Here is a 13,517-nt window from a genome sequence, read left to right as displayed (position 1 = left end):
TTTTTATTATCCAGATGGTGCTGTGTCCTTCCACTGGCTGCTTCGTTCTTGAAGATTAATGGAGCAAGCCACTAGCAGAAGCAATAATGACATTAGTGCACCTTTCCACTGGATTGTCACGTCTCTTTTGAAGAAGAAAAAATACAAGCTTTATGCTGGATTCATCCCCCTCACTTCTATCTTCAAGTCAAGATAAAATGCTGACAATGAGCTACAACAGATGATGTGCTCGAAATGGCTGAGAAGTCATTAACTAGCAAAAACCAGTTCAAAGGACAGGAAGAAATAACTTGTTATGGATTGAGAGACAGGAGACAGGACTTTCACTTTCCACAAGTAACTTTCTTCCCTGGCCTCAGGCTCTCTTGAAAAAACAACCTATAACTAATTCTTGGGGAAGCGGGCGTGCCTTTGGGTGGAAGAACAATTTGCTCAAACTTGGAAAACACAAATGGTCATTTAAACTGTCAATATCCAAAGATTCAAAGAACCTAGGATGGGGCAAAAAAAGCAGCTTAGAGGGGCTTCTTCCTTTTTCAATGCCATTTGCCCAAACTCTAGTCAGTCACAGCTCTATTGGAGACACTGGACCTCCTTGGCCTTCCTGGGGCCATTTTTCTTCCTGATCATTTGGATCAAGACATTTCCACTTTGTTTAATAAATTTGTAGCTATTGGGTGTGACTACGGGCTAACTCCTGCTCATCTCTCAAGTCTTGGCTCCAATGCCCCTTCCTCCAAGAGCTCTACCTTGATAAGTCAGGTCAAGGTCATGGGAGCTATGTGCTCCCCTCACAGAATCCAGTACTTGGCTTAATTCTCATTCATTCACCTGACAAGTGTTTCCAGCACTGATGTGCGCAGTGTACTGGGGATGGCTCCAGTGCTGGAGTGTTGTGGGAATGAGATCAAGTCCCTGCCTTCCTGGGCTGAGAGTACTGGGACAACAGAAAAGAAATACCTGTATTTTAATATTAATAAATGCTATGGAGAAAAGACAAGGAGACATAGGGGTTGAGGGTGATGCTGATTGAAATGGAACAATCAGGGAAGGCTTCTCTAAGAAGGTAATATTTGAACCAGCTGTAAATAATATGAGTGAGCCTCACAAAGACTTGGGAGAGGGGCTGGAGGAGTAGCTCAGTGCTAGTGCACATGCTCAGCATGTGTAAGGCCTTGGGTTCTACACCCAGCACCAAAAAAAAGTTCCTGGGAGACGTGTCCTAGGAGGAGATAGGCCCTGTGTGCCTCTCTCTTGGGGGTCTTCCTCACTCAACTCCCTGAGGGGTTGGTTGGTAGCAGCTGGTATGCAGAAGCTAGCACATGAGAACAGGGCCGGGCAAGGTGGGGGGATGACCAATGTCATTCCCTCTTGCCCAACCACACACACACTGTGTGTGTTACTCCTTTTATCAAGAGTATCCACTTCCCTTTGCTGCTACCCAAGTGCCTGCCTGCCTTCAGATACCTCCGGAATTGGTCTGCTGTCAAGCTATGCCTGCTCCAGCCCCTGGCCTTGGACTCTTGTGTGCCACAAGATTCCACAGTTGATGGCGGGCACGGTGGCACATGCCACTAATTCTAGCAGCTCAGGAGGCTGAGGCAAGAGGATAGCAAGTTCAAAACCAGCCTCAGTGACTCGGGGACACCCTGTCTCTAAGTAAAATATAAAAAAAGGCTGGGGATGTGGCTTAGTGGTTAAGCACCCTTGAGTTCAATCCTAATCCCTGGTACCAAAAAAAAAAAAAAAAGATTCCACAGCTGCCATTCTGGGAGTGGCCCTTCAGGGGACCCCAGTGCTCCAACTCTGAAACCATGTGAGCCCACCAGGGTAGACAGACAGCAACTTTGTTATGAAATCATACAATCACATTCTTGGATCAGGCTTGGTAATCTCTCAGCCCCCAGAAAGGGAAGGACAGCACACTCACTCCAACACGCCTTCCAGGACCTACAGGCAGGAGACACAGGGCTTCCAGCTTGCAGGACTGCTGGTGGCAGCTGAGCACATTTGCTCTGAACATCTGTCAGCAGCTGCCACTCTCCAGCACTTGTGACAACAGCCCTGATTCTGTGTGTTTGTAAGTTACAATTCTGCTTGCATTTCACTGCTCCACAGCCCCAGAGCACTTTATGTTCCATGCCTTGTCACAGTGGCAGTCAGCCACAGTCACTTCCCTCTCTGTCACAGATGCTGAACATAGAACTCAAATGCAAGCCACAGACTCACCAAGACTTACATATATTTCATTTTTTATTACCAATCAAAAATAAATTCCGTATATTGTTTAGCAAATATTATCATTGTTTTGTGACAAAAGACACAAGAGTCATAACAACAAAACTCCCCGAGAGTCAAACTCATAACAATGCCAAAATAAATCACAAAAATATACAAATTAAAATCTTACGCAAAATAAATAGGAGTCATCTGCTACGGTGGCTGTGACTTGCCTACCCATTTGGATGCCATTTGCCAAGGTCTCCCTGGCCCAGGAAGACAAGCGGAGCAGGCCAGGTCCAGGGTATGGCTCAGCCCAGGAACCAGAGGTTGGAATAGGAAGTGAGAAATTGCACTGGGAGGAGGAAGTCATTGGACTGGTGATATCTGGGAATAATTATGACCCTCTTCAGGAAGTGATTATCAATGGGGAAGGGAGAGGAGGAGGGGGACCACCTGTTGGTAGTGACTGTGTGTGCAAGAGGTAGCTGTGGAAGTGTGTGCACCTGCTCCTTCTGCTCTACACACACCCACGAGGTTTGGGCCAACGTGCTTTGCTCTGCCGGCACCCTGGCCTCTCAGGAACACAACTCTGCCAGCTCCTGTGGGGACTCAGAAGCAAGCTGCTCTTGTAGAAAACTAAGGGTCTCCTAAGGGCTCAAAGAGCTGCTGTCTTTTCCCTTATGGTCGAGAGCCCACAGGCATTGACAGCTCCCCAGGCTTCTAGGAGTAAATTCTGTGCCTGGGGAGGCCTTAGACTGGCCAGGGCAGGACACTCCCTAGTGCCAGGAGTTAGGACTCTCCAGGCGCCTGGAGAGCAGAGCACTGGGTGACAGGACTGCCCTGGCTGAGGAAAGGCACGAACACATGCCACGCAGGCCGAAGGTGGGCAGCTTCCCTCACCTGGATCTGGTGCCTCAGCTCCTGTGCTTCCTGACAGAAGGCAGCCCTTGGTCCCACAGCCTCCCCCATGGTGGGAGCCAGGAGCTCTGGAGCAGGCCCTGGGGTAGGACTTCCTGCAGGTGTGAGAGGCTCTCACAAAGTACCAGCGTCAGTGCGGGCCAGTCGGAGCCCTCACACCAGGGTCATGTGGATGTGAGGAAACGGGGCTACTTCTCTGCTCTCCCACAGACCTCTCCCTAGTGAACCCCACTGATGGGATCCCATAAGGGGGTGAAGAAGGTTAGGTGACCTCGGCCAGCCACAGGAAAGGGCATGAAGAACCGTCCTGGTGGCTTCAACATGCCCTCTTGTCCCCAGCCCCCCAGAGGGACTAGGGCTTGGAGAGGAGGAGGAATCTAGAAGGGTGGCTTCCTGGGCCAGGTGGGCCCTGGTTCCTCTTGTAGGGTGGGGATGGGTGGGTGGTCATGGCTGCTACAGAAACCTATGGCCAGATTCACCCCTGGATCCAAAAGGGGTACCTGACAAGTAATCTCTGGCATAGATGCCCTGCCCACCAAGGGGGGCCTTTGGCAAGGCGGAGACAAGCCTGGGGAGCAGGGAGCAGCGTGACCATGTGGCCCGCCTGACACTGCTCACTCCGTACCAGGTGGGAGTTCTTTGAAAGGGGAGATGGGGGGCGGGAGAATCCTCAGCGAGCCCTGACTCACCGGGAGAGCCCATCCACGGAGTTCTGATAGGTTCCTGGGTCCAGCAGTGACAGAAGATGTGCTCTTCTCCGTGGCCAGGGCCACCGTGCCCCTGGTCACAGTTACCCAGACACAGTCGGCCGTAGCGACTTCAGTCAGGTCCTGGGTGTGCACATGTTCAAGCAGCTGACCTCAGGCCTGGGTTCCTTGCTTCTGGAAGAAGCCAACTCCTTCTGCAGGCACTGGCCCCCGCTCTGCAGGAAAGGGTGGGCTCTCCAAGGCAGGGACATAGGCTGGAAGGTCATGGCTGGGAACAGATTATGGCTATTGCTTCCAGGGTGGGGATCCCTCCCCCTTTTAAAGTTTTGGTTTTGGTTTTTTTTTTTTTTTTTTTGAAAAAACATTTTTTTTTTTAACATAAAGTTCTTTAACCCTGTCTTCCCTTCCCAAAATGATATTTAAAAAGAGGAGCAATGAGCCTAGTTTAGAAGTCCTCAGTAAGAAACAGCCTTTCCTCAGGTGGCTGACCCACCGCCCACCAGTCCAGGGCTGGCAGCGCCACCGCAGCCTGTTCAGAGGTCCCTGTCAGCAGCACGCTGGCTGCTCAGTCACGCAGGCAATCCGCACCCCTGTGGCCTAACAGGCCCCCTCTCTCGGTGTGGCCCACTGGGGAGGCCCCGCGGGGCGGGCAGGGCCCCGGGCCCTGCTGTCAGATGGCGCTGTCCGGGGAGGCTCTGTGCAGCAAGGAGTTGCGCTCGTTGAGCAGCGTCGTGGTCTCGTCCACCACGGGCAGCTCGGGCTTCTCGGTGAAGTTCTCCGTGCAGGTGGTGCACCCGTCCAGCGGAAACTGTGGGCCGTTCTCCATGCGGGAGGCCATCAGCCCGTTCTGGTACTGCTGCCGCGTGATCTGTGGGCAGGAGGCGAGTGTGGTGGGCAAGGGCTGGGGCCCAGACAGAAGAGAGGGCGGGGCCAGGCCGGGCCTGCAGGGCTCCCATGCCCCAGCTCAGCCCAGGACAAGGTGAGGAGGAGGATGCTGAGGAGGAGGATGCTGGTCCTGAGCAGGGATGAGGGCTGCAGCAGGGGCACTCACCTTAATGTACTGCAGGTCCATGAGTGCCCGGACACTGAAGTCCGAGATGTACTGGCCCAGGATGGAGCTGCCAAACTGGTTACTGCCAGCCGCCAGGGTGGACGTGGTGGATGCATCTGTGCTTCGGTCCGGGTAACTGAGGGAAGCTGAGCGGCTGAGGGGCATGGGGTGCGATGGGGAGCGGTCTGTGGGGACAGCAGAGGCTGGCAGGTCAGGCTATGCCCTGAGCTCAGCCCAGGGGAGTCAGGGACATGGTCCCTCTCTAAGAACAAGACAGTTCTTTTTTTCTTCCTTAGTTGTTGATGTTATTTTTTTTTTCATTTGTGTATTTATATACAGTTGCAGTGCTGAGGATAGAACCCAGTGCCTCACACATGCTAGGCAAGCGCTGTGCCCCTGAGCCCCAGCCCCAGCCCCAGCCCAGCAGGACAGTTCTTAGGGACAAACAAAAGCACACACAAGCTCCAGCTGCACCAGCCTCATGGCTAACCCAGCTAGTGTTCAGAAGAGCGTCAGGCAGTAAGTGTTAAACAGTCCATCCAAGCAAACTGGTCAACAGGAAATGTGCGGCTGCAGAACCCCTTGGTGAACCCCCCAAATTCAGTAGTCCCAGGCAACACACAGTGATCACCCTCTCGTGACAGACAAGCAGCTACCTTTGTCTAGATACCAGCTTATGTCAAGTGACTTAAACTAGATACTTTAAAACAAAGAACATTTAGGGCTGGGGTGGTGGCTCAGTGGTAGAGCACTTGCCCAGCACCTGTGAGGCACTGAGTTCGATCCTCAGCACCACATTAAAAAATAAAAAATAAAAATAAAGAACATTTCTTAAGAAGAAGAGCATACAGTCCTCACTCTCTCGGTGGGAACCCCACCCCATGATGCCTGTCACGGCTACAGAGTCGGAGGTGTGCTCAGCTCAGGACAGGGTCAGTCCACTGTCTGCCCCCGCCCTAGCCAGCTGTCAGAGCCAGCTGTCAGGAGGAGGAGGCAGCAGGTTCCTCACAGGAACCCCGAGGGTCCTGGTTAACTAGGATGGCGGGTGGCACAGCCCAGCCACTAGGCAGCACAGGCCTCTCCGCCCAGGAAAGGGTGGCAACTCCAGCCCAGCCCAACCCAGCCGAGGAAGGGGGAAAGGAGCTGCCCCTACATGGCACAGCTCACCGTTAGCTCAGTTTTAAAAACACAGAGAACAAGGAAAGACTCAGAGAAGTCACCAGTGAATGCAACTTGTTTTATTTTTGTCTGTTTTATTTTATTTTTTGGTACCAGGAATCAAATCCAGGGGTGCTTAATCACTGAGCCACATCCCCACATCTCCAGCCCTGTTTTAAAATTTTCTTATTTTGAGACAGAGTCTCATTAAGTTGCTGAGGGCCTTGCAAAATTGCTGAGGCTGGCCTCAAAACTTGCAATCCTCTTGCCTCAGCCTCCAGAGTCACTAGGATTACAGGCAGGCACCTGGTGCTTGCAACTTGTTTTACACAAACAGGAAGTGGATCAAGGGGGTTTGCTTTAGTTAACTACGAAGTTACTAACTACTAAGTTAGCTATGCCAAGAAATAGCCAGCAGAGAGAACAAACACTGAACCCAGTAATTCAAGGACCCACACAGCTTTTACCAAGTGAGATCAAATCGAGTACTCCTCTATTTTTCTGCCTAAGTAAAGCCAGATTTTCTCTAATAAATCTAGACAAATACAGTCTGGCCATTCTGTGACTGGGTACGCCCACCGAGGAACAGGAAACAGGCTCACTAGAGGGTCACACGCAAGTAGCTAAGCAGTACCTCTGATTCACCTCCAGGAAAAAGTTAGAAATACCAGGAGTATTACTTAATATCTTACATTAATCATCTGAATGATGGAATGCCTTTTGAAACAGGAACAGAATTTATTTATTTAGGTTGGGGATGGAACCCAAGGCCTAGTGCATGCTAAGTGCAGGCTCAACCACTGAATTTAAAACCCGCGCAAATGATCTTTTACAAATAGAGGTCCTATAAGGACATATCAGAGTATTGTCTCTGAGAAATGAAATTATGGTACTTTTTATTTAATTTTTTTAAATTTTCTCAAAAACTTTTTTTCTGTTTTCCCAATAAACTGTTAATTTGGGGATCAAAAAAAAAAACAATAAAAATGGCAAATATTAGGGTTCTCTGATCTGGTAATCCTGTTTCTGAAAGAATATCCTAAGAACATAATCTTAAACTCTGGAAAGTTTTTGCATAATTTTTAAAAATCATGGTATTATCTATAATGACTTCTCCAGCTAGGTGTGGTGGCACACACCTGTAATCCCAGCAGCTCGGGAGGCTGAGGCAGGAGAATCATGAGTTCAAAGTAAGACACTAAGCAACTCAGTGAGACCCTGCCTCTAAATACAAAATAGTGCTGGGGATATGAATCAGTGGTTGGGTGCCATTGAGTTCAGTCCCCAGTACCCACCCCCCAAAGACTCCTTCAGCAAATACACTTAAAGCAAAGAATGAACGGGTGATGCTAGCCCTGCTCCATGACCATGTGGCTCTGACAAAGCACCTTCCACAAAGGCACTCCTGCTCCCAGAGGCAGAAGCAACGTGGGGTCACACCCTGCATGCACCTGCACACTCGGGGAGCAGCAAGTGAGGAGGGAGAGGGCTGGAGTCACACGGGGGCTAGCAAGTGGATTCTTCCAGGTCACCTTTGTATTTGCTATTTTTAGACAAACAAAGAGTCAAAGCAGCGCAGTGCACGCTGAAGCACTGCAGAGAAAAACTCATCTGTATTCCTGTCAGATGGGGACAGCTTACAGGTAATGGGGTTCAGGATGTCAGGGCCCAAGGAGCTCAAACATGCCCCTGACCATGGGGGGTTCCAGCCCTGATAGAACCCTCAGGTGCCCCCAGCCCTCCCCGTGCACATGGGGCCCAGCAGCCTCGGCCTCACCATGGCAGGCCCCGCTGTTCCTGGGGGACGTGTCGGGTGGGACAGAGCTGAGGCCAGGCACAACACAGCACCAGGCCTTTCCCTAAGTACTTCTGACTCAAATATCCCAGTTTATAGTAGAGAGAAAACAGAAGCCACCAAGCTCTAGCTAGATGGGCTGTCGCTTCCTGCTCCTGGCAGCTCCTCACAGTGGGCAGTGTTGCTCCCACCTCCTGAGTGTGCAGGAGCTCCGGCAGACCTCCGCATGCCTGCTGCTGCCTGGCCTGAGGGCATGGCCAGCAGGCGACAAACCTGAGCACCAAGTGGCCAGCGTGAGGGTGGGCGGGAAGTGTCTCAGGTGAAAAGATAATGTCACCCTGTGGGGCTTGTGAGCAGCCTGAAGCAGGATGCCAAGTGGCTGGGCTCATCCCCTCCAGACGGTACACCTTGGCTTGGCCATGGGTTTTTTGGGGATGCGTTCTCAAGGACTAAGGGACCCTTTCAGGACTGAGGCAAAGCCATCTAGAAACTGGACACTAGACCAACCAGAGGAAGGACCCAGCTGGCCACCAAATGTGTCCAGGTGGAATGCCCAGGTGCCTGGAGGCAGGGTTAATGTAGGTGCAGTGCGCAGCTTGGACGACAGGTGGCAGTGTGAACTCCTCGCATGCTGCGTTACCTGAGAGCCAGGACAGCAGCGAGTTCCGCTTGCCAAGCGGACACCCAGCCTGGGTAGAAGGAACTGGAGCAAGAGAAGAGGAGGTCAGTGACCTTGCAGGGTCAGGAGGCAGGACACAGAGCCACAGGAATAGGACAGAGAGGCAGACCCGACAGAGGCAGACCCTGCTCTGGGCAGCGGTGGGAGGGCTCTGACAGGAGGGGTGCTCTAGGCAGACCAAGGAGCCCTGTGCAGAGGCAGAGCTGGCCCAGTGTGCTGAGAGCCATTTCCCCTCTCTCCTGGTCACTCCAAGTGGGAGCTGTGTGGCCTCCAGCAGCACTGGGAAGGGCTCACAGGCCTACTGCCCTGCTCACTGCCCCGGCTGCTCGGCCAAGCTGAGCTGCAGAGGGCAGCCTGAGGCATGTGGGTGAGCCCACCTGCTCCAGAGCCCAGCTCAGAAGCCCGCTTTCTCTCACCCCCAGGACCCTGCAGTGCCCTGGCTCATCCCAGTGGGGGGCAGAGGAAACGGGCTGAGCTGCGTGTTGGCAGTGATGGGTGCTCTGGCCCCTGCACAGGGTCCTATATGTCTAAGGACAGTGACAGGCCAGCACAGAAGTTCTCCAGGAGCCTGCCTGTTCCAGCACCAACAGGGACTGCTCTCGGCCTGCAGGAGCCTCCATGGCAGGAGGGTGGAGGAGCAGGGTGAGACGCGGGCTTCACCTACAGCACCAGGCGCCCACCAGAGCCACTTGGCCTTCAGGCAGAAAAGTCTGAGTCACCCAGAATCAGAGAAGCTAAGGACACTGAAGAGGCTCTTCTCCAGATCGTAACTGTCTTTGAGGAGGTGCATCCCCTTTTCTCAGTCCCTAAATCCCTTTATTCCATCAGAACCAACTCTGACCAAAAGGCAGAGGCTGAGCCCCTGAAAAGCCAAGTTCACCAGCACCCACCTCACAACAGGCTGATCTGGTGACTGACAGGAACTCTGGACACCCACTCCCCATCCCCACCCTCACTTCAACCTGCCTCCCACCCTGCCTGCTGTGATGGTCAGTGGGGGCCCGAGCCAGCTCACCGTGCCAGGCCACTCTAATTTCATCGTGCTCCCCACATCGAAGGTCACTGACTGCTTCCCACTTCCTGTCAGAGCCAAATACCTGCAGCTCTGGGGGCTCCTCATGCATCCTCATGGCTCTCTGCCAAGGCAGGCTGGTCTTACACCTCGGCACTGCTCCCTCCGCTGCCCCCAGGCCTTCGCTCCAAACCCTCGCATCTCTTCCCTGGGCCTCCAAGGGCGCACGCCACTCTATTCCCCAGACCACCTCATCTAGGCCCCAGAAGCCTCCCACTCCCAAGTCATCTGCACTTGGTTCCCGTGAGCAGGAGGACAACCCAACCCCAGCCCAGTGACTCACCAGAGGGGACCCAGGACAGGGCCATGGTCCCATAGTAGGAGAAGGCGCCCGTCTCAAACTTCATGTTCTCCTTGCCAGCCTCCACTTCCACCTTCCCCTGCAAGAACACAGGTCAGGGTTACAACCAGAGGGGAATGAGGACTGGGTGGGACAGAGGACAACGCGGGGCATGTGGAAGTCAAGGGCAGGCGGCGCATCCCCAGCATCTTGGCAGAGTGGTGTGGGCAGGCAGCCTGGGCCCAGGACGGCAGTGCTCACCTGCAGGATGAGGATAAAGTAGTCAGCTGGTTTGTTCCGGGTATACAGGTAGTGGCGGGCGTAGTACTTGTTGTGCTCATCAAACTTGAGCTCCTGGATGACATCTGGGTACTTGAGCAACCGCAGCAGAATCTTCTCTGATATCAGAGAGGGACTGAACTGGGGCACCTCTGTGGGAGAAGAGAGGAGACTTCACAAGAGGCTTGGGGCTGGGCCACTGCTGCACAGCAGCGGCTACTTGGCCTGGGATGGCTCCGCCCTGCTGAGCTCTTCCTTCAAGCCACACCTCCCAGGAAGGGTGTGCACCTGAGTTCCCTGCTGAGACCCCAGACTGTCAGCCTGCGGGGCCTCCAAGTGTGGCTTCTGCAGTAAGAGCCTGTGACCTTGGGCAAATGACTTAACCTGAGTCTCAGGTTCCTCATCTGTAAAATGGGGATAAAAACTTCACAGGGTGCTGCAGGTTAGTGGGCTAACACGCACAGACCACTCTCACACAATCCTGGCCTGTGGCCAGTGCTTAGGAAGAGCTTCTATGAAAACAAAGGAGAAGGACTCATGGCACCCTTGTGAGGGCTAGGAAGGAAGTGAGGGCTAGGAAGGAAGGTGAGGGCTAGGAAGGAAGGTGGCCTGGGGAAGAGGGGATGCAGTAGGCAGGTTTTTTCTAAACTGTCACCTGGGTCCCCAAGGGAGCTTTGAATCAGGGGTCAGAAGAGAGAAATGTCACTGATCTAGAGATAATTCCTGTGGGAACCAGTACACACAGAGGCGAGGGCAGGGAAGAGGGGAAGAGAGCTAGAGCAGGCTTCTCAGGCAGATAAGCAGGGCCAGGGGTGTGGGCTGCACCCAGAGGACCCACTGCCAGTGCAAAGGTCCCTTTTCCTTACCTTTCCACAAGCCTCAGTGGGCTGGGGGCACCCAGGTGAGCACCTAAGGAGTTCCTCTCTCACCACTTATTTTCAAAACTCCCCCAGGCCTTCTGTAGAAGTTTGCAGTAGCAGCCCAGGGACGGCAAGCAGACTGCAGGAGAGTCCCAGGGATGGCCCTCCCAAAGCAGCTGTGTTGACCCTGCACCCACCACAGCCCCCTTCCAGTAACTAACTCCACCAACAAAGGAAGGGCCTCCTGCTCCTACCTGTGGCCAGGAAGCGATGGGCAGCCAGAAGCAGCTGAGGAGAGATCTTGACTTTGAGTTCATTGTCAGCATCCTTGAAGGCGGAGAAATCACGCTTGTTCTTTGCAGACACCCGTTTTCGGCTTCGGTTGTCAGCTGCAAGGGAAAGATCTAGAACTGAAGTTGCTATCCCTTGAGGACCTGGAAAAGACGGTAGCCTGACCCCTTCTCCTGCTCCCTCTGGCCAGAAGGAGCCAAGGTGGCCTCCTCCATGTGCTCAGCAGGCGCTCTGAGCTCACCCCACCAGCAGGGAGCTTGGTGACCGGGGCCACCCTGAACCCGCACTCCACCTTCCCCAGGGGCATGATTCCAGACTCAAGCAGTGGAGGGCCTCTGGGCCTGTGGAGAGTGCGGAACTCACTGTACGTGTCCGACTCGTCCAGGATCTCGGACTTGATGATCTCCTCGATGACGTCCTCCAGGGTGACCAGGCCCAGCACCTCATAGAAGGGGTCGCCCTCGCCCTCGTTGTTCACCTTCTGCACGATGGCCAGGTGGGACTTCCCTGTGGGGACAGTGCACTGAGTCAGACCAGCCCAGGGACCAGGCATGAGACTTTCCCAACAAAAATGTCAACACTCAGGGCCGTGAGTCACTGGGGAGGCGTCATCGGTGGCCCCCTCCTTTTCTGTATTTCCTGATGTTTCTGTTGCAGGCACACTGCTTTCATGAAAAGGAAGCCCCAAAGTGTCCTAAGGCCTCACACTAAGGGTCATGTGTTGACAGGGGCTCAAAGTGACAAGGCTGCTTGGGGCCGTTTCCCAGAGCTCCTGGGTCTCCAGAGGGGACAGACCCACACTGGGAGGGCACAGGGAGACAGTGGAGGCATGTGTGCCAGCTGGACAGATGGTCTGATGCTGCCCACGCCCCAGGGCCTTGGAGGCCACTGCTATTCGCCCTGCGTGGACACAGGGTGTTAAACTGTCCCACGCCAAGACGCTCCTCTGGCTCCTCAGCAGGTGAACCAGCAGGAGCCCGAGGCCTTCCCTTCCACCAGGAGCAAGGGAGCTGGGAGGCAGGTGGGGTAGCTCTGTGGAGGCTCTGGAGGTGTCAGAGATTCCTGGGCTCTTCTGGAGCATCTGTCCTGCTCTGTGTCCCGAGACCCAGCAAGTGACTATAGGGGAACACCAAGAAGGGCTTGGCCCAACTCTAGACATGGAAGTGTTTTGATAGCCTCCAGAGAAAGCCCTAGGGACCTGTGAACTCGGGTCCCTGCATGCCACAAGGGAATGCTGCTTCTGGAAGTTGTCCCCACCCATGACCGGCACTAAGATATGTACGGAGGTTTCAGTACCGTGCTGGACAGAACCATCAGGACTGGACGCATCATGGAGTCCCTGGTGTCTTTCCAGAGATAAGCCAACAAGCACAAGAGTGTAAGGCCACACTCCGGCATCCGTCATCTGGGTCTTTGCACCTGCTGGAGGCAGGACACTGGAGTGTCCCCTAGGGAGGGCGCCTGGGCAGCCAGATAAACTACGTCACCAGATGGAAACGAATTAAAGAAGATAGCTTTAGCACCTTCTAGGATGGCAGTCCCCAAAAAGCTTATTGGTCATGCCAGTGTTGGGGGTGTGGTACAACAGACCCTCACCCACTCCAGCTAGGGGACAGGAGTGCACAGGAGGCTAACAGGGCAGCACGCCTCAAAATTAAGCGTCTCTCCCTTGGATTTTGGAATTCCCCTTTTAGGAATTTGTCCCACAGAGATATGACTATCACAAAAGCACGAGGACACCAAAGGGGGTTCATGGCAACCCCTCTCCAAAACCAAAACCTCCTAAATCGAAAGCCACATGGCCCATCCCGGCAGGGGCCCTGCTTTAGGGCGAATGTGGGGGAGCTGGATAGAAGAAACCCCAGACGTGCCCCCAAAGGACAAGTCTCGGGACACAGCGCCATCCAGCTGCACAGGAGCAAAGGAGCTAGGGGGCTTAAGCGGGACCAGAGACACCTGAGGCAGTGACAGGGTGCCCTCTGGAGGGCCTCTGTGGGTAGAGCCCTATTACCCCTTTCTCTGTACCTTTCTATACCATCTGACAGGCCCATGCCTCACTTTTTTTTTTTTTTTTGGTGGTATCAAGGACTTAACCCAGAGGGACTTTACCACTGGGCCACATCCCCAGTCCTTTTAATTTTTTCTATTTTGAGTCAGGGTCTCCCTAAATTGTTTAGGGCCTCACTAAGTTGGCTAGGCAGGCT

General features: G+C 53.7%; 1 protein-coding gene across 1 annotated transcript in view; it reads right to left on the bottom strand.

The window, feature by feature from the left end:
- Positions 1-2,235: 2,235 nt before the first annotated feature.
- The window catches only part of Cnnm4 (cyclin and CBS domain divalent metal cation transport mediator 4), a 39,304-nt gene continuing 28,022 nt past the window's right edge, over positions 2,236-13,517 (bottom strand). The window contains exons 2-7 of the mRNA XM_076833187.2: positions 11,677-11,820; positions 11,277-11,411; positions 10,145-10,314; positions 9,887-9,983; positions 4,900-5,084; positions 2,236-4,716 (exon numbers count right to left, since the gene is read on the bottom strand). Coding sequence (XP_076689302.1) covers positions 4,519-4,716; positions 4,900-5,084; positions 9,887-9,983; positions 10,145-10,314; positions 11,277-11,411; positions 11,677-11,820 — 929 coding nt within the window. The 3' untranslated portion in view covers positions 2,236-4,518. The remainder of the gene's footprint in view (positions 4,717-4,899; positions 5,085-9,886; positions 9,984-10,144; positions 10,315-11,276; positions 11,412-11,676; positions 11,821-13,517) is intronic.

Source organism: Callospermophilus lateralis, chromosome 14 (genome assembly GCF_048772815.1).
Source record: "Callospermophilus lateralis isolate mCalLat2 chromosome 14, mCalLat2.hap1, whole genome shotgun sequence".
Classification (NCBI taxonomy): Eukaryota; Metazoa; Chordata; class Mammalia; order Rodentia; family Sciuridae; genus Callospermophilus; species Callospermophilus lateralis.
Note: the sequence above shows the minus strand (reverse complement) of the source record. Positions and strands in the feature narration are given on the sequence as shown.